The sequence below is a fragment of the Talpa occidentalis genome, unplaced genomic scaffold, assembly GCF_014898055.3.
Source record: "Talpa occidentalis isolate TD23 unplaced genomic scaffold, MPIMG_talOcc4v2.1 talOcc4.9, whole genome shotgun sequence".
NCBI classification, from domain to species: Eukaryota; Metazoa; Chordata; class Mammalia; order Eulipotyphla; family Talpidae; genus Talpa; species Talpa occidentalis.
Window position 1 is genome coordinate 106724139 of NW_023605305.1, and position 19117 is coordinate 106743255.

The 19117-nt window shown below is 49.1% G+C and overlaps 1 protein-coding gene across 1 annotated transcript in view; it reads left to right on the forward strand.

The window, feature by feature from the left end:
• Positions 1 to 8883: 8883 nt before the first annotated feature.
• Positions 8884 to 19117, forward strand: part of AHCYL1 (adenosylhomocysteinase like 1) — a 34227-nt gene continuing 23993 nt past the window's right edge. The window contains exon 1 of the mRNA XM_037500554.1: positions 8884 to 9356. Within this exon, the coding sequence (XP_037356451.1) occupies positions 9237 to 9356 (120 nt within the window). The 5' untranslated portion in view covers positions 8884 to 9236. The remainder of the gene's footprint in view (positions 9357 to 19117) is intronic.

Consider the following 19117-nt stretch of genomic DNA (forward strand, 5'->3'; position numbering starts at 1 on the left):
TTTTAGAAAATGAAAACAAGCAAAAATGAGAAGATGAAAATGACCTGTAATCCACCTCACAGAGGAAATAAACATTTTGGTGTTTACCTTTTTGGTTCTCTTTTCTGTGTATAAATATATAATGTTTACCCAAAAATGTCTGTTCACACGATAATATTTTAAAAGCTGCTTTTTTCAGCTAGCAGTTTTATCACCCCCATCCTTAAAGAGTCTTCCATGGAGCTGTACAGTATTACCCTTACCACATTTTTAATCCCCTGCTACTGAACTTTTTTTGCTATTGGAAGTGGAATGGGATGGTCAATTGAATAGCTAATGTGGCAGAATAACCTGATTGAGAAATCAGTCATATCTAGTTTTCTTGGCTGTGGACTCTTCAGGAAAGAATGTGAAGTATTTTCCCCACATCCTCCCAGGAGAGCTGCCAGGGCTCCTAGACCCGAGGTCAAAGAGAATTGGAGCTGGTTTCCCAGTTGAGGCGTGGAAACCTTACCTGTGGTCAGTGACTTCCGGCACCTGAGAAGAAGGAGGTGATCCTGTGTGTCCTTGAGTGGATTTCAGACCCTAGTGGCACACAAAGATCCCCCTACCGCCAAGGGTGGAAAAACCTGGTGTGGAGGTAACCGTGGGGAGGTGGCTGGAAGAAAGACCACGGAGGGGCCAGCTGCTGGGAGAGGCCGCTGTGAGGGGCAGCTGGAGAATTGGTTCCCCCCAGGGCCTTCCTGTAAGCACAACACTGGGAAGCTATCTGCAGCCTCTGCAGCATGAGTTTGAACCCTGACCAGCCAGGGAGCTGCCCACATGGCGCAGCAGACCTCTCCTGACTCGCCCACTGCTCCCCTCAGCAGTGTATTTCAGTCAGTCTGCCTGTTCTGTTCCCCACTCTGTCTCTGGTGATTCCTCTCACCCCCCACGCCTCTGGCCTGTACTCTAGTTCTTATATGCATAAATAAATAAATCTGTTTTTAAAAAAAAGAAAAGAAGTGGTCCCCCAAGACAGGAAGGACCCACATTCCCCATGCTACATCCTGGGTCACCACTTAGAAAGAACTAGTTATGTCAAGTCCTTTGTTTGCTTGTTTGGGGATTTTTGCTTTCTTTTGTTTGTAAAATTCAGTAAACCAAGGGAAGAAACCGTAATAATGACAGGAAACTTCTCACTTGGGTTAGCTGGATAGGACTTGGAAACAGATTTAAATAAACTTGGAAAAATAAATATTAACATTTCTTTCCCATCATGGAATTAGCCATTCGTCGCTTACACGGAACACCATGAGGAACATTCATGCGGCTAAACTTTTGTGTTCATCCTTGATCACAGTCTGTTCATCTCAAACATTGTCAGAGCCCTGGAAGGAGTGGGGAGATGTGCTGGGGCAGTTCTGTGGATTGAACTCTTTGGGTCAAAGGTCCTGAACCGGGTTAAGATGGAAGAGGAGGCACTGGGGGAACCTCATGCTAGTCCTTGCTCCACCATTAATGTACTTCAGTATTCCAGGCAAGTTCTTCTTCAGTCTGTGCCTCCATATTCTGGCCTCTGAAGGTCTCAGTACCCATAAATCTTTGTCACTCGGGAGTCTTTGGTCTATAGGAAGTGTTGACAAACTCGCTGGCAAGCTAAGTGACATGTGTATGGAAAGCATAAGTAGCTCAGCACTCTCCCGTGGGCTCCGGTCACAGCAGATCACTAAGTGTCACTTGGCCATTGTGTTCATGCCGTTCTCGCCATCCAGAAGAGTGGCCCTCATTTCTGCCTGTTGAAATCTTACCGTCCTGCAGGACACGGCAAAAGCGACTGTCCTCCACATGGCCTCCACGTTCCTTCCGTCAGAAGCCCTCCTCCTTTCTCTTCTGCAGGCATCTCGGGCCTTGTGCAAGCTCCCTGAAGGCAGAGGCTGGGTCTCAGGCATCTCTGTGCCCTGCGGGACCCAGCCCAGAATTCTGCAAGTCACGGTACAGCCAAATGTTTTATGGAACTAAAATTGGGATCTGGGCCTAGTCCTGGACAAAGTTTCAGGCTATTTCAGGCCCTGAAAGGGGTGGGGTGATGAGGGGAGTGCTGGGGCTGGGAGATAAAAGTCCTGAGTGGAATGCCGCCTGGGTTTTACTGACTGGAAGAGCCTCTCTGCGCCTCCCTCTCCCCCAGCCCCCGCCTCTCACCCGGCCCCTGTAGGAGGAGAGAAACTCTGTGTACTTGGGACTCTACACCACCAGACCCGTGGGCCCTTTAGTGTCCATACTCCACCCACGCCTTCCCTGGGTGCCCATAAAGAGGGTAAAGGCCCACACCAGTCTGCAGGAAGTGGTTGGAGGGGCAGTGGGGGAGGTCAGTGTCCAAGTTCCTGGGCCCTGGCTTGGACCCCATTCTTGCTCTTGGTCTAAAAGTTTGTGTTGACCCTTTGTCCAGGCTGTTTGGAGTACGGAAGTGGCATGAGCTCATGCTAGAGGCTGGGGCGCTCTTTCCTCACTATTGCAGAATGGGACAAATACTGAGGGTGGGGAGGCCAGAGGTTAACTCTTTTCCTGAGGATGAGGCCAGGCTCACACGGAGTCAGGTAGAGCTTGCACCCCTCATAAGGTTGCCCAGGCAGAATCCCTGCACCTCCGGAGCAGAGGTTGGTTTTCATGATCAGGACCGACCAGCATGAGGGGCAGCCTCGGGAACCCAGGTCAGCTCTTGGGAGTACTAGGAGGTTGAAATGGTTAATGGTTTGTTGAGAAACAGGGAGAGTCCCTCCTCCAGGGGCCTAGCTGGCTGCAAAGTCAGGATCCGAGGCTCCAAGAGTGATGCAATGGAGCCCCCGCCCTGCACACCAGAGAGGGTGAGGAAGGAGGGCTCCCACCCAGCAGCCTCCACACAACCCGCAGCTGACCACTTGCTCTCCTCCAGCTCCGAAAACCAGCCGCCGGGCAAGGTCTCTAGGGCACGGGGGCAAGGCCTTGACACCAAGATTTAGGAAGCTGTAGCTTCTGCCTGTCCCACCCCATCCAGTCCCAGTGCTCCCCAGTCATCCCACACCTCTCTGCTAGACCCCAACAGGGGATCCGATCCATCTGGCCAAAGTGTCTCTTCCAATACCCCACGTATCCAGTCCCGGGAGGGGTGTATGCCTGTGAGAGGCACAGACAGGCGATGCAGTACCTAATCCCCACAAGCTGCCACCTCCTCCTCCTCACCAGCCCACTCTCCATTGACATGGGAGAGATTATGTGCCAGAGAGTCTTCCAGACTCATGTCAACTCTAAGAGTGGGTAAGTCTACCTGAACTCTGGCAACAAATGGTCATCCACCCCTCCCTCTCATGCCCACCTTGGTTCTGGCGCTGCTTCAGGGGAGCCTTGCAGGGGGAGCACATGGAGAGAAGAGGGAGGCGGGTCTCTCTCTGAACAGGTGTGGGAGGGCCCAAGTTTTCTGACAAAGTCCTGCTTTTCTGACTCTAAGTACCTTGAGGACAGGGAAGGTGTCTGCTGCTGACAGCAGGCTCCCTGTGCCCATCAGGACACAAAGCCCATGCTCAGTAGATAACTGGCCGGCAGAGACCCAGGCAGAGGCTGATGTCCTGGCCAATGTCACGTTTTTGATTTTTTGGTAAACTGCCCATCACCATCCCAACACACACAAACACACATATGAAGTACAGAAACACAAAGGAGCACAAAAAATGATCAGGACCGATTCCTTGAAAGTTGTTTACAAGGACCCAACTGCCTTTTCTGCCTTCATTTGAATGGGCTGCAGCTTTGGGAACTGAAGAAAGATAGTTCAGGCCAGAAAAAAGCAGAAAAAAGCTTTTTTCTGTCCAATGCAGAAAAAAGCATTTGAGGGGTTTCGAGGGGCTGCTGGACCCAAGTATTCAGACCTCAGGCCAGGCTGGGTCAGGGGAGTGGCGGTGGCCAATGCCAACCCTCCTTTGAAGGAAGTGCAGTCCAGGTGTAAACAAGTGCACGGCAATCCTTTCCTGAGGAGGCTCTGCTGCTGCTTGGCATTCTGAGAATCAGGGCACAGAGAGAATTCCAAATTGTTGACAGTGGCACCTTCCCACTGCAGTCGTTTAGCCTGGATCCCTATCTGAATAACTTACATTTGCACAATACTTACAGACTTGTTCAAAGCACTTTTGTAATTATTATTTTGTTGGATGGGCTCCATCGCGAGCCCCCGATGGAAGTGCTATCACCCGGCGTGGCGTGCGGAAAGAGAGGCCCAGAAAGGCCCAGGATTCCAGCAGCCAAGTGGGTAGCTGAGTCAAGGTTGGAGGCCCTCTGGGTCTGCCCAGAAATCCGGTGGACTTTCCCTTCTTCCCCTCACACCACGAGCCTCTCACCATGTGACCACTGGAGTTGTCCACACACAAACACACACACACACACACACGCACACACATGCTCATAGCTGCAGGGTCTCGCCCCTGCTTACAGCCAAGACAATTGCCCCACTGCTTACCTATTTGCTTCTCTCTCTACGACCTGGTGCTGTGACCCAACCTTGTCTTTCACTTGAAAGCCATCGCCCCCGAGATTCCTACCCTGACACAGTATTTATATGGCACTAAGTTGGAAACAACTCAAGTGCCCGATGATAGTGACACAGTGAATCCGTAGAACACTGGAAAACACAGCAAAGACAGGTCCGAGCGGTGTCTGCATGTGGCGATGTGTTTTTGAAATACTGTAATCTGATCAAAGCCGAACACAAAGCGACATGCCTACTCCTCACAGGTATGTAAACATGAGCTCCTGCAAACTGATAAGAATGAGAGTGAACTCTGAAAGATGTAAAGGGATTTTTATCTTCACAGCTTTTTCCTTCCCGTCAGGATCATATTCAAAATGATAATAAAAAGTAAAATAAATAATAAATAGGACCATAATAAGCAGGGGGGCCGGCAGAGAAGGGGTTGTTCTCTGCCCTGGCGGACCGTACCTTCTCAAAGGGGCCAGAACTGCAGAGGAGAAGCTGTGACGAACCTCAGTGGGAAGTGGCCTGCCGGGGGAGGCAGCACCCAGACCTGGGGCGGGTACAGCTGGGAGTCTTGCCCCTGGCTGTCCCTCAAGGCCAGCAGGGCAGATGAGCAAAGGCGAACCAGAGCACCCTTCACACCAGTCACAATGCCAGCGGCACACCCAGAGGTGTTCAGTATGGCAGTTCTGGGACAGAAAGAAGAAGGGCTGGGGCTGGTGCGCTGGAGGTAGAGCATGGAGCTGTTCACCTGCCTTCATGCTCCTGTTATCACTCAGCGATCTTTCTGCCCCTTTCATTCAGAGAGCTGGAGCGAGGCCTGGCCCTCGGGAGCTGAAGGGTGTGCTGTGGTGGGGTGCCAGACAGGCAGGGAGCAGGTGGGTGCAAAAGGTGCCATCCCAGGGTAGCTTAGGTCTCGAGGGACAGTGCATTTCACAGACACATCAACCTCAACATTTCTTAAGCTGACTCCACAGCCCCTTATCTCAGCAGCCCCTCCACCCAGACCTGCTTCTCCTCCCATGTTCCCCGTTCCCGTGGATGTCGCCGCCATCCACCCGCAGCTCACCAGGCTCTGGAGGACCTGGCTCCAGCTCTCATTCCACCCTACTTTGCACCCTATGTCCCACCGCACTGAAATATTCACTGCTTGTGTAACATGCCAAGCTGTTTCATTTCCCTGGCTTTTCGCGGCTGTTCCATCAGCCTGGACCCCTTCCCTGCCTGGTGCAGCAGCTTATCTGTCAAGAGTCAGCTCATCTCCCTCCATGAAGCCTTTCTGGCTCATTCCCTAACTCCTAACTGCCCACCCCCCACATCTGTCCCCAGGTAGAGACCACACATCACCAGTCACTGTAGTGCCAACATCTAGCGCTGCTCCTGGCACGTCTTCAGCCGTGAATGTATACTTCATGGATTAAAAAACAGATGAATGAATGTAGGGGACAGCCTTTAGAATGGACAGAATTTTGAATTTGATTCACCAGATCAAGCCCGGGGGTGGCTCCCGGCGTCACCACATTTCTGGTGACAGCATCTCCCAAGTCAGGCTGCCCCTTCTAGAGCAGGTCCCCACTAGTGTCCAGGGCCTTTGGAGATTCTCTCCCTAACCCCCCACCCCCGCCAACACAGCAGGAGCACCTGTCCTTTGGTTCCTGTTCTTCTCAAACACCGGCTCCTGGTTGTGCCGTCTATGGGTGAGTCGCGCTGTTTGGGGGAGTGGGACCTGATTCCCCCGTGACTATTCACCCCGTCTACTGGGAGATGGGAGGTGGGCTGAAGGTGCCTGTGGGAGCCGACCCCCTGACTGAGCCATGAAGGGCCACTGGGGAGTGGTGGGGAATCTACAATGGTTCTTACCGCTATCACATCATCACAGGCTCTGGCCAGGTGAGCTCTTTGATCTTCAGCCACACATTGTGTGTGTGTGGGGGGGGAGAGATGGCAACCACCCACGTCCTCTGCAGCAGACTGGTTTCCAGGAATGCCCTAGGCCCTGGCCCGACATGAATCACATAGGGCCGCCTTTCCATCAGGACAGGGAGCACTGCCCCTCCTCATTTCCAGTCTAAGCTCCCCAGCTGCCCTAGTCTAAGTCTCCCTAGTCTCCCCTTGAGCCAGGCACACAGGTAAGTGGGGTTGGGCCTGCTGGTCTCCTTCTTGGCTCAAACTGTTAAGGGGCCTCCTCCTTTAGACCTGGCCCTGTGTTCACCATCCTCAGCAGCAGCGAGAGCCAGTTCTGTGAGCCCCACGGCAGGGAAAATGTGCTGCTTTCGTTCAGGAGGAGTAAAAGAGAGCTTCGGCTCTAGGAATCTCAGTCTGAACGCTAATACGCATGGCAGAACTGGGGGACTAAGAGATAAAGCTCTCGGATAATAGGAGTTTTAAAAAGCAAATCCCAAAGACAGGCGCAAAGCAAATTAAAACAGAAAACCACCTATCCTGACTCTCATGTCTTCCTGTTCAAGGTGTGTAGAGTTTTTACCTCTGTTCCAACTGGCTCTGCCTCTGTTCTTGGAGCCAGCAGCTCTGATGCCTGGACTCTGAAGAGTCTGGATAAACCCGTGGGAAGAAACTACTTCAAGCAAAGAGGTCTGGGTGGGCAGGTGTGGCCCCCGGCCCCAGCTGGGAGATGAGCAGGAAGGTGCCAGCCTGCTGTCCGTATGCACGAGCCTGGGCTCTGGATCCCCTCAGCCCATTCTGCTACTGGAATGTCCCTGGGAGGTAATTCAGGAAGTCTGAAAGAGTGGGGAGATGAAGAAATCCTAGTAGCTAAACACCAGGATCTACAGAAGTGTGCATCCGTCCAGGCCATTCTACAGCATATTTCAAACGTATGACTCAGGGGTATGGGTGATAGGTCCGTGGGTTCCTCTGACAGGACTTCTGGGGCACCAGAGGCAAGTATTTCACACTCTTTGCAACCCTGAACACAAACAGTGTGTGTTGGGAGGGAATGGGGATGTCAGTTTATTTCTTGAAAGAGTTAACTCTGGTAGGTTCCTGAATATAGAAAGGTGGGCTGGGTGATGGGCGCTGGGAGGAGGGATTTAGGAAGAAAAGGGCACAAGGGAGACTTGAATTACTCAGCACAGAAGAGACAAATCCAGCTTCCCAGAATCAGTCAAGTTGGGAAGGTGAGGCAGAGGGATGGAAAGGAAGTAACAGGACAGTGGGTCAGGGAGCTCTCTGGGGTGGCATGGCCAGCAAGAAACTCTGGGTGACCAGAAAGCCAAAAAAACCTTTTCAGAACATTGCGGAATGTAATTTTAAATTGTTTTCTGGCTGACGTAATCTCTCCCGTGGCCCACAAACCTTCATTAAAAGTTCTGCTACATGTTACAGCATTATTTTTGCAGTTGTTTTGAAATAGGGGTGGGGGTTGAAAGGAGAGGGGGTAATGGCCCATATTGAACGAGCACGAGCTAAAGAAACAGCCACAGACCAACGAATAAAACTTCGTATGAGACAGCAGACTGGAGCCAGAGGGAATCAGGGAAGTCTCCATTCCGCTCACTCCTCCCATCATCTACAGAACTCCCGAGGAGGGCGCTGGACTTTCCAAAGGACATGGGAGCTCCAGCCAATGTCACTGGACTCTCAAAGGACAAGCCACCGCAGCTGACATCAGGTTACAAACAGGTTTTGCCTTTGCAGCTCCACTCAGCCTTACAAAACAAACTCTCCCATGGCACCTTTACCGTGTGGGGCCTTAACACGGCGAGGCACATAGCAGGCCCCAGCAGAGCACCGGGGTGGCTTGTGAAGGCCTGGGCACTCGGCTGGGAGCCAGCAGAGTCTAATGCTTGGGGGGGGAGGCGAAGGATAGAGGAGAATAGCCATTTTCACTCCTACCCTTTATCTTCCCACCCATTAGCCCCATCCCAAAGGCCAGATAACATTAATTCTGTGGGCAGAAGGTCTTGCAAACAGGCAAGGCACAAAGGAGATAGTGGTGGAGAAGGTCACAAAGGGTTGAGCAGGAACACGCTGCTCCGTGTCTGTTCTGCCCACCCTTCTAGAGTCAAGGACCCTTCTAAAGTCAAGCGGGCCCCTTGGGCAGGGGCTCTGGGCCCAAGGGCCTGGGGTGGGGGCAGCGAGCATGGGGCTGTCTCAGGCCCCACATGTTTCCTAGGATCGGCTGTCCAGTGACTCGTGTGTGACTCTGGCTTTTGCTCCCAGGTTTTCCCCTTAGGCTCTTGTGAGGTCTTGCTGGGCACCCCACAGGTCAAGGGCACCCCACAAGTCAAGGCCTCCCTCAGCGGCGCGGCATCCTTGTGGGGCCCGCGCGCCGCTAACAGGGCCGATGGCGCCACCTGGTGGCATAAACGTGCCTGCGCAGCCCGGGAGTTTCCCCAGCGAGCGGGGAAGCTGAAGGGGTGGCTTCGGCGGCGCAGGCCAGCGTGGTGACGTCACGACAAAGCGCCGTTTCGCTCCGCCTCTTCTCCCGCCCCGGAGCTGCCAGTACTTGACGTGGCGTCACCTCCCTCTGCCCTTACTTTGCGTGCGTGTTTGCGTGCGGCGGAGGTGGCGGCGCGGGCCGGTCCGAGCTCCGCGCTGCTGCTTGGGGCGCTCCCGGGGCGGCCGTCGCTGTCCGGTGTCTTGGGCTGGCGGGCGGGCCCGGCGCGGGCCCCAGCACCTCAGCGTCGGACGCGGCCGGGCGCGGGGCCCGGCGGGAGGGTGGGCGAGCGCGTGTTGGAGGGCGCCGCGCGGGCGGGCGCCCGTGAGGCAGAGAGGCGGGGGCGGCGGGTCGGCCGCGGGCCGGGCCGGCCGGGGGATGTCGATGCCTGACGCGATGCCGCTGCCCGGGGTCGGGGAGGAGCTGAAGCAGGCCAAGGAGATTGAGGACGCCGAGAAGTACTCCTTCATGGCCACCGTCACCAAGGCTCCCAAGAAGGTGCGGGGGCTCCGGGAGGCGGCGGGGGCCCGGGCTGGGGCCTCCGGGAAGGGGCGCGAGCGAGCCCGGGGCCGGGCTGCAGCTGCTTGGGGGCTGAGGGGGCGAGGTCGGGGGGGATCCGCCGCGACGGAGGTGGCCTGAGGGGTCGGGGGAGCGGCCCCAGGCCCATCCTGAGCTGGGAAGGCCGCCCCTGACCTCACTTTCCTTTGTCCCTCGGACCTGCTCCCCAGGATCTTGTTGAAACCCGACATGGCCAGGCCTCAAATTTGCAGCTGACTTTCCCTGGGTGAAGGGCCTTGAAGGTGGGGGGGGAGTGGAAGGGGGTACACCTACTCAGCTGACCCCGGTCACCAGCCCCAGGGAGTGGGGGCGAACGGAAGATCTCCCCCACAGAGGAGTGGGGAAATCTGGCAGCGCTTCTCAAGGCATATCTTTGGGAGCAGTGGCCCGTTAATCCAACAACTGCGTTCTGCCCCGAGGCAGGAGGAAAAATGCGTGCTCGCTCTCGCACAGGTGAAAGCAAGAAGGGCAGCAGGAAATGGAAAACTATGACTTTCACTGTCTACGACAATCCAGTTGATTCGCATATGTAGGGAATTAGCATTTGGAGTTTGGTGGCAGCACACACTGTCATGGATACAGGTTGATCGTAGAGTCGTGTGAACAGATCTCAGGCATCCTTGAGAAAGGAGCTTGGGTGGGTTGAAGGGGTGGGTGGCAAGGAACGATTGCTCATTCTTTGCCGCACTTAGTGAGGCAGAACAAGTTAGTCTATTGTGCTGTAGGTTGAGCTCAAAGGACACCCTTCGCCTTCTCTTGTGGAAGATTAAATGGCAACCGTTGGAGGTTTTAGTCGAACTAGCTCTCTCAGTGGCGGAATTGGGATCCCTAATGCTTTCGAGCGTTTGCTGCCAACCACAATCTTGACTTTCCACATACCTGGCACCTAGTTAACAGTGGACCGAATAACCTTTGCAGAGAGGTGATCTTCCTCAAACCAATGAGAACGTGGATAAATATTTCCCTCCTGTTTAAAAACAGTGTTTCGAGGCCGTCTCTGTCTGAAGTGCTTGTAGAAGCTGAAGGAAGCAGGGTTTGCAGAAATAGCTAGTCCTGGAAGCTTTCACACCTGAGCTAGTTAAGCTATCATAAGTGGGAGAGATGGCTTTAAAAAAAAAAATGAACGTATCACTCCAGAAATCCAATGCAGGATTGGAACACAGGTCACCATTGCATGTTGTGCACTTTCACTCTCTTTTCCCACCGATTTAGGACTTTACCAATAGAATGCCTTTAAATGGGTGTGGCAGATCCCCTGATTCTAAAGAGTCTGGGTAACCTTATTTTCAGTGCTCTCAGTTCAGCTGACTGTTTTATTGGGGGGCAGTAACTCTTTGTAATTTGCGCTATTTAGTATCACAGCCCTTACCAGCAGATTGCTTAAGGGTAGCACTGTGAGGAGTGAGGGGCAAGAATGGGAAAGACATAGTACTCTAATTTTCTGGACTCTTCTCTCCCCATTAGCCTAACCTCTTTTTGTCTAGTTGCTACAGGGATTAGACATCTTTATTCTCACTGCCTTCATTTTACTAAGCCTTTATGCTTCCAAGTACAACTATTACTAAGACAAAGTTTGTACTCTAGGTTAATTCCATAAAGGCAGGGATTTTTGTTCACTCTTGTATCCATTGTGCCAAGCTCTGTACCCTCCTTTTAGTAGGTGCTCAAATATTAATTGCCCACCTGGCTAACTTATTATTGAAATGTCTGTGTGGTTGCCTACCAGGAAGAAATATCCCTCTCCTCGTTTCTTCCCAGGAGGAGTATTGCTAATGTATATTGTTGTCAGGCCAAGTGCTAATGATTTTAGAGACTCATATGCCATTAGTTTGAAAGTAGTAGTCTGCCAGGAATGTGGGAAGACCCTGCTGTAAGTTTCCATTTGCTGGTAAATGTACCCCAGTGTTTCTTATTAATCTTGTTCTTTTTGGACTTTACTTTTTAGCATTTACACAGGACTTTCTATTAAAGTGCTGTGTGATGACTAATTACCCTTACCCTCGTGACAATTAAAAAAACCATTTATTTAGTTAATGAGTCGGTTGAGGACTAGTCAAGGTCACATAGCAAGTCCCAGGTGATCCATGTTTTCAGAACGTCAGTTGAATTGGATGTTATGACTTAAATCACTTTTGTATCTCTGCCATGTGTTGAAAATGTGAGAAAGCATGAAACAAGTAAAAGGGAAAAATGTAACATGGCATGTACTGAATGGCGTGGGAGAAAGACTTTTTCAGATGGTGCTGTCCTTTACCTTAAGGATTCCAGTCTGGATCTAAACCAAATAATCCTTGGATCCTTCCAAGCCCTGAAGTCCCTCAGGAAAATGAAGATATTTCTGGTGTCGTTTTTGAGGCTGTAGGTTACTTCAGGGTGACCTTGATGGTCCTCAGATCAGATTGCAATGTAACTGGTGAAATTTTACTTGTTTTGTTTGGAACAGAGTGGATGTCTGGCCATTAAAAGCATAGATGTCTAGATTCTTCAACTGCAATTGTAACTTACTTGGGTCTGTAAACTCCAGAGTCTCCCACAGTGTTAAGGGGTAGGTAGAGGGCTGACTGGATTGATTGAAGGCTTTATCTGTGTGTCTGAGACAGCTGAATGCCTACCACCTTAAGCCGGTTAGTCTCTGCCTTAGTTTCCTCATCTGCCAAATAAGTGCTTTCTGTTTGGAATGGGTGCGCGTAGGCAACTAAAATAGCTAAATGGTTTTAAAAAGAATATTACTAGTGTACTTAACAAACACTCTTCTTTGTAATGAGCATTTGAAATCACTTAAAATGCAGGATACATACACTGTAGATAAGGAAGGCAATATATAGAAAGAAGGGAAAAAATACCACTAACCCTGAGAGCAAAGGCAATTGAAACTGATCACCAAATAAAACTCTTAAGCTTTTCTAGAATAAAAAGGAATCACAGAATTACAGTCTCATTTGCAGACATGGAAAATAATATCAATTTTTCAAAGAAGACAACTTTTGCTGACATTAAGTTGTAAAGGGAATTTTTGTGAGGCGGCATTAATTGCTGTAGTATGATTCACATGGTTCACAGCTTGTCTCGACTGATGATTTCAGGTAGTATTACCGGGAAAATTTGAGTGAGAAAGAGTCTTTTAGTTGTAAGGATAGTGTACATCGTGCCACACGGAGGATCCTTGTTTAATGTTGGCAGTTATTAGCTAAACCACATAAATAAGTTAGCTGTTTCCCCATAATCATTGGGTTTTTATCCCCTTTTTCCTGCTTTGTGATGAATGGGGTAATCATTGTCTCTGGGTCTTTGGAAATTGACATTGTATCAAGCTGATGTATTTTTTCACAGCTAAACCAAAATCTCTAGCTTATTGATGAAACCTCCGAAAACAGACATTTCTTTGAAAGACCTATCAGAACCTTCGCTGTTCTTTGCCGTTCTGAACATTTGATGGGACTTTGTGGCGTGATATATTAAGCATTTCACCTGGGATCTGTGTGGTCAGCTTTATCACCAGTACAACAGGGAAAGGAGAAAGGGGACACAAAAAACTACTTTGTTTATAAGATATTCTTCATTTGAATAAAGTATGTATAGCACCAATACATCAAAAGGGTCAGCTGATACCCAGGAAGCATATACCAGTGAGTACTGCTTGGAGGTTAACCTGATAGGTGGAATCCAGGATGCTGTTCTTCTCATCGGGATTGTCTTATGGCTCTGTTTTGTTGCATTTTTATAGAATTTATACCTATGCTACTTAGATTCACTGAGAAGAGATTTATTTGGTTGCTATTTCTTGTCATCTCTTCATTTATGTCTGTTGATTCTCTTTAGAGCAACTATTGTATTAGTGGAAGTCTGATCAGGAGTCAGGAATTAAGGTGATGCTATTGTTTTTTAGATTTCTCCACAGATGCTGATCACCTCTTATTTGAGTCTGTTTACTTAGTTTGACACTGACTTGTGTCTTAAGCTTATCAGAGAGGAGTACTCATTGTCTAGATCCCATGCTGACAAGATAACAACCTGTGTACCTTTTGCTTTATCAGGAAACTATTTTTTTGGATCCAGTGTGTTTTACTGAATGTACTATTCTTGTGAAGTTGTTTTTAAGTGGTATTTTTGTACACAGAATCTTGTAGGTCTTTGATTGCCTGGGACTCCTCAAAATTTACTCCGCTACTTCCAATAAGATTTGGGAATTTGAATATTAAAATCTTACAAAGGGCCACCTTTATTATACTGGCTATAATAATTCAGAGCACATCATATTGAAGTGGGAGTGCAGCATCCCCATCTGTGTGAAGACCAACACATTTGCATAGACCAGAGTTTTTCCCAACCTGAAATTCAACAATCAAGGTACAGGTTCTTACCAAAAAATTTCCTTCTGATTCTTGTCGACACTCAAGTGTCTTGTATATAGTAAGTAGTTAAAAGTTCACGTAGAATTTCAGTCAGCTTTTTGTTTTTCTGATTCTATATTTTCCTTTGACTCATTCAGGTAGTTCTCATGCTGTCTCGCTCTTGCTGGAGCGTTGCTCGGGGCCTCTTTGACTTCTCTTTTCTATTCCTAAAACTGAGTAGTAGAGTGTAAGTTAAGAACTTGTTTTGTGGCATCAGGGATACCTGCAGTCTCTATCATCTCAAAGCTGTGTGACTTTCAAAGAGTGCTATATCCTGGTTTGCCTAGTCCAATTCTGGTTTATACCTGTTATCCCACCATGCTATTCAGTGAGTGCCTCCTTAAATGCTGAAAAGTTCCTTGGTTTATATCAGATTTTGAAACAGTCTTTTTTTTTTTTTGGTGGGACCCTCGCCAGCGGCCGGGAAACAAACCGGTGCTGCAGAGGCTGCAGGCAGGCCTCGCAGCCCAGCGCTCAACCGCTGTGCCACCAGGGGAGGCCCGAAACATTCTTTTTATTTTTTTTTAAAGATTTATTTATGCATTCAAGAGCTGGGGTACAGGCCAGAGGCATGGGGGTGAGAGCATCACCAGAGACAGAGTGGGGAACAGACAGATTAACTGAAATACACTGCTGAGGGGAGCAGCAGGCGAGATAGGAGAGGTCTGCTGCGCCATGCGTGTAGCTCCCTGGCCGGGGATCAAACTCGTGCTGCAGTGGCTGCGGACAGCTTCATAGGTTGTGTCTTAACCCCTTGCGCTTACCAGGGAGGCCCCTTTGAAACTTTCTTAAAGAACTAAAACAAAAAAGATATTTCTATGGGGATGTCTTTTTAACAGGAAAATTTTTCCCTGAAAAAATACTATTTTATGTAGTGCTTAACACACGGAACGTAAAATATGTTGATTTACAGGAAGTGCATAGGTCGCAGGAAAGCTTAGAATTTGTGATAATCAAATGGGATCTGCTCCGTCTAACCACTCCCTGCCATACAATGTATGGCCCCTGCCATACAATGTGGGCCATGTCAGACACTGGGCTCACTGAGCCCAGGAATTTATTTCTTGTGAGCCTTCCTAAACAAGAATTCTTGAATTAAATGAAACAGTCCCAAAGACGCATGCACTGTGATTTTATCCTCTTATATAGTCACTTTTAGATCCCACCCTCTTTGCTCTCCCACCCCCTCCCCTTTGTCCTGTTTCTCTGTGTTTCAAACCGCCTGCTCCTGGTTACATGCAACTGATTTTGTCCTTCAGAAAGGAGTGGCCTTTGCTCCACATCAATCCCAGAAGGAGGGTGGAGCACCTTTGTTAATACTCAGACTGGTTTCATTTTTGTTCCTATCTCTTCGGTTTTTCTGAAGGATTCAGTCCTGTACCTTAATCTCAGAATGGTGTCATAGTGATTGGTACTCCTTAGGAGCACAGAAGGGGGCTGAGTCATTTACTACCCAAATGGGACACAAAGTAAAAAAGTTCAATGAGCTACTAGTGAAAGATAGTATGTGGAATGCTGGGATAAATGCTGGGGAGGGGCTTTGAGAGAACCGCCATCCAGAACAGCCCAAGCATGCCTCTGTTTTCTTACTGTACAAGCCTCAGTGCCTCAGCCGACGCACCTCTGGACTTAACTGTAAGGCTTAAATTGTAATCTACCAGCCAGAACCACATCACATGTTTAAAGGACACCCTCTACTCAGGGTGCGCTAGAAATGCGTCTTAAACAGCTAGGGTTGGGACTGCTCGCTGTACTGTGAGCTGTACATCTTGGACCTGCCTCAGGCTTAGTTCTTTACAATCTGAAGACCTGCGCAGCTAGCGTAGAGTAAGCCCAGTTGTGTATCTATTCTTCTCCTCTCTGAAGCCTGCGTGTGTAGAGTGGCATTGCTGGAATCCCACTGAGCCTGCATGCACCAGGTGCCAAGGAAAATGTTGATGCTGATCCATAGGGATGTGCAGCTCTGTGCACTAGTGAGCGGCAGAATGAAAGCGCTGAAGGTCTGTGGAACATAAGTTTAACCATGTTTCGTTCACTTTGACCGCTTGAATTAAGTCACCGCGTTTTGAGCAGTGTCAGGATTTTGAAAGTTCTGTTTTTGGGAAATGGCTCCCACTCTTCTAGTACCTATTGTAGGAGGTAAATTGGGGGGGCATAGCTTTCAGTGGACATAATGGGAATTGCTTTATCCCTTTTCCTTAGGGCAGTGACCTCAACTCAGTTTTTGGGCTGTAAGCTGCTCCCATTTTGGCCTTAGAATCCTAAAGTCAAAAAGAGAGATATCACGGAAGTGAGTAAGACAGAGATTCTGCTCTACCCCCTTTGGGAATCCTTCTCGTCTCCCTTTCCCCCTTCTACTCATCTCGTTCATCAGAGGCTTTAAGGAAAGCCAATTTGGGCTCTCATGACAATCAGCTTTACCATAGAGATGTGGAAAAGCTGTTGGACTTGAATCTTCAAAGTACCCACCACATTTATTTCTAATTTCAGAGGAGAGTTCACTATGTGGATAGGTTTCTCTTTTGCCAGTTTAAGGGAATGCTCCTGTGGTATTTGCTAGATTAGAGATTCTAGAACAATCTTTTTTTGAGTCACAGATTCCTTTAACAATATTACGAAAATCATGGTTCTTTCCTCAGGAAAAATCAGCAGCACAAAGATTTTACATACATTTTGGAGGACTTGTGGGACTCCCTGAAACTTGTCATGGGTTTAAAAATCCTGGTTTAAAAAACCCTGATTTAGTAGGGCAGGTCTCTAAGTCATAGTATCTTTCCTTACAGATCATAAACTGCTGAGATTAAGTTTCCAATTGCAGTTTGTCCTTGGAACAAAGCTGAGGTTATTGGTGTGCTTTGTCACCCTGCTCTTTGGGATGTGCCTCACCTTCCCAAGAGACTCATTATCAGTGCCTTGAGGTTTCAACTCAGGAACTTATGTACACTGAAACAATATTTCAGCGACTTTTTGGGTATTCTTGGTACTATCTCACTGCCCTTCCAATGAACTGTGGGTGTCCCTAAAGCTCCAGAGCTGGCTCCATGGGAGTGTTAGAATAAGGAGTTCACATACTAGACTGAGTATCACAACTGAACAAAATTTGATTTGCTTCCTGTATCAAAATAAGTTTGATTTCAGTGTGTTTCTAGGGCTTACTTTCAGGACTGACTTGTTATCTGAATCTTATTCTTCATGTGATAGATTCTCTAGACCAAACATACCAAGGGCAAGTGTTGTTTCATGCATGTGTGTAGTAAGTAGTGCCTGGCATGTATCCTGTCAATAATTGTTTATTGAGTAAACTGTTGGGAGCGGATCATCTCTCTCAGAAAGTAAACCGAACTCGAGGATTCTGGAGAAGGAAGGAAACAGGATGGAGAGAAATGAGGAGACCTGGAGGAGGCACACCGAGCAGAGACACGTGAAGAAACTGCGCTTGCTTTTTGGTCTTGGACTGGTTGACACAGATGTGGAGGCTGAAATTGCAATTAAGTTTTGGTGAGGCTTGGGGTTTCCCTGGGGGTGCAGAGGGTCAAGACACAGCACCATGAAGCTATCCACAGCCGCTGCAGCACGAGTTCGATCCCTGGCCGGGGGGGTGGCCCACATGGCGCAGCAGACCTCTCCTGTCTCCCCCGCTGCTCCCCTCGGCAGTGTATTTCAGTGGATCTGCTTGGTCTGTTCCCTGCTCTGTCTCTGGTGAATCCACACACACACACACACACACACACACACACACACACACACACACACACTCTCTCTCTCTCTCTCTCTCTCTCTCTCTCTCTCTCTCTCTCTCTCTCTCTCTCTGCATCTCTGGCCTGTACCCAGTTCTTGTGTGCATAAATAAATGCATCTTTAAAAAAAAAAAAGAAAAAAAAGAAAGTAAACCGAACTCACCTGGCTCACTTTCTCCTTTAGTTGGCCAGGGTTGGTTTTCTAAGACCCCTCCCGTTGGGTGGCATGAAGTACCAGACCTGCAGGCAAGACGTCAGTGGACGTTTATAACAGCTTAGCAGATCCTTGTATAATGCCAGAAATGGATAAGGGAGTAGACTTTTGAGACCATGAGGCCTCCACCTTCTTAACTCAGTGCCTTGGGAACACAAGACAGTAGGCTAGAAACTTGGGGTCATCCTTACACTCAGTGGCCTGAATTTCCCACCATATTTTAAGCTCTTAGCGTTAGGTTCACTGGCCAAAGTTGAAACTGGCATTCTAGTTTACACATGCTCGTGATTTAAGGAACTCCTAGACTTACTCTTAGGATATTTGAGGTTTGGAGGCCAGGAATAAGTTGAACAGCTCCATTTTGGAATATGAGTTGGCGTCCTGAAAGTAACGAACAGCAGCGGTGCTGTGCAGACTTCGGTTCTCATTCTGCATCCCTGACTCTTTTTTTTTTTTAATAGAGGCATGCTTTATTTATTTGTTTGTTTTATACATGCACTGGGTACAGTCAGAAGCACGGGAGGGTGAGAGAATTCACCAGAGCCAGAGCGGGGAGCAGAGCAGGCAGAAGGACCGAAGTACACTGCTGAGGGGAGCAGCGGGCGGCAGGAGAGGTCTGCGCGCCATGTGGGACCCTCCTCCGGTGGCCGGGGAGCAGCCGGGGATCGAACCGGCTCCTCGGGCGCGGGCAGCTTCGCAACCCAGCGCTCAACCACTGCGCCACCGGGGAGGCCCCCTGACTGTCTTTCTGAACCAAGACCAAACTCAGTGCTCATGAGCTGTATATGCTCCTTCTTTGAAACACACCTTCTTTCAGTTAGTCTTCTGGGAACTGGCCCAATGCTTGTCCTAACCAGGAACTCAGAATTTCATGCCAACTGGGATTGTATTTGTGTTGTTTCCCTAAAGTCTGTGACCTGAGTAGGATTCGGGTGAAATGGAAGCCTTCAGAATTTTGCTGCTCTAGAAGTAGAAATAGGTGGGTGCTTTGTAGAGATGGCAGATGTGTTCAGTTGCTCTGGTAACAAATTCAGTTTCCTATTGGCGGCCAGGTGGTATCCAGTTTCTAATTCAGTAATTGAGTTTTTGACGCCCAGCTTCCTAGCACCAGACTTCTTAACAAGCAAGACATGAAGATTCCCAGTGTTCAGGCTCATGGAGAGCAGCCCAGCTGGCTTGTCATGCTGACCAGCTGAATCGTGAATGTTAATTATACTGATCAATACAGTGGCCCTGGTAACAGGCTTGTAGCTGCTGTAGAATCTGTTTACTTCAGGTTTATAGCAGGAAAGAGACCAAGCTGGTTGGGAACTTGGTGTACCAAGTGTAATAAACTGTATTATAAGGAAAAGACATGCT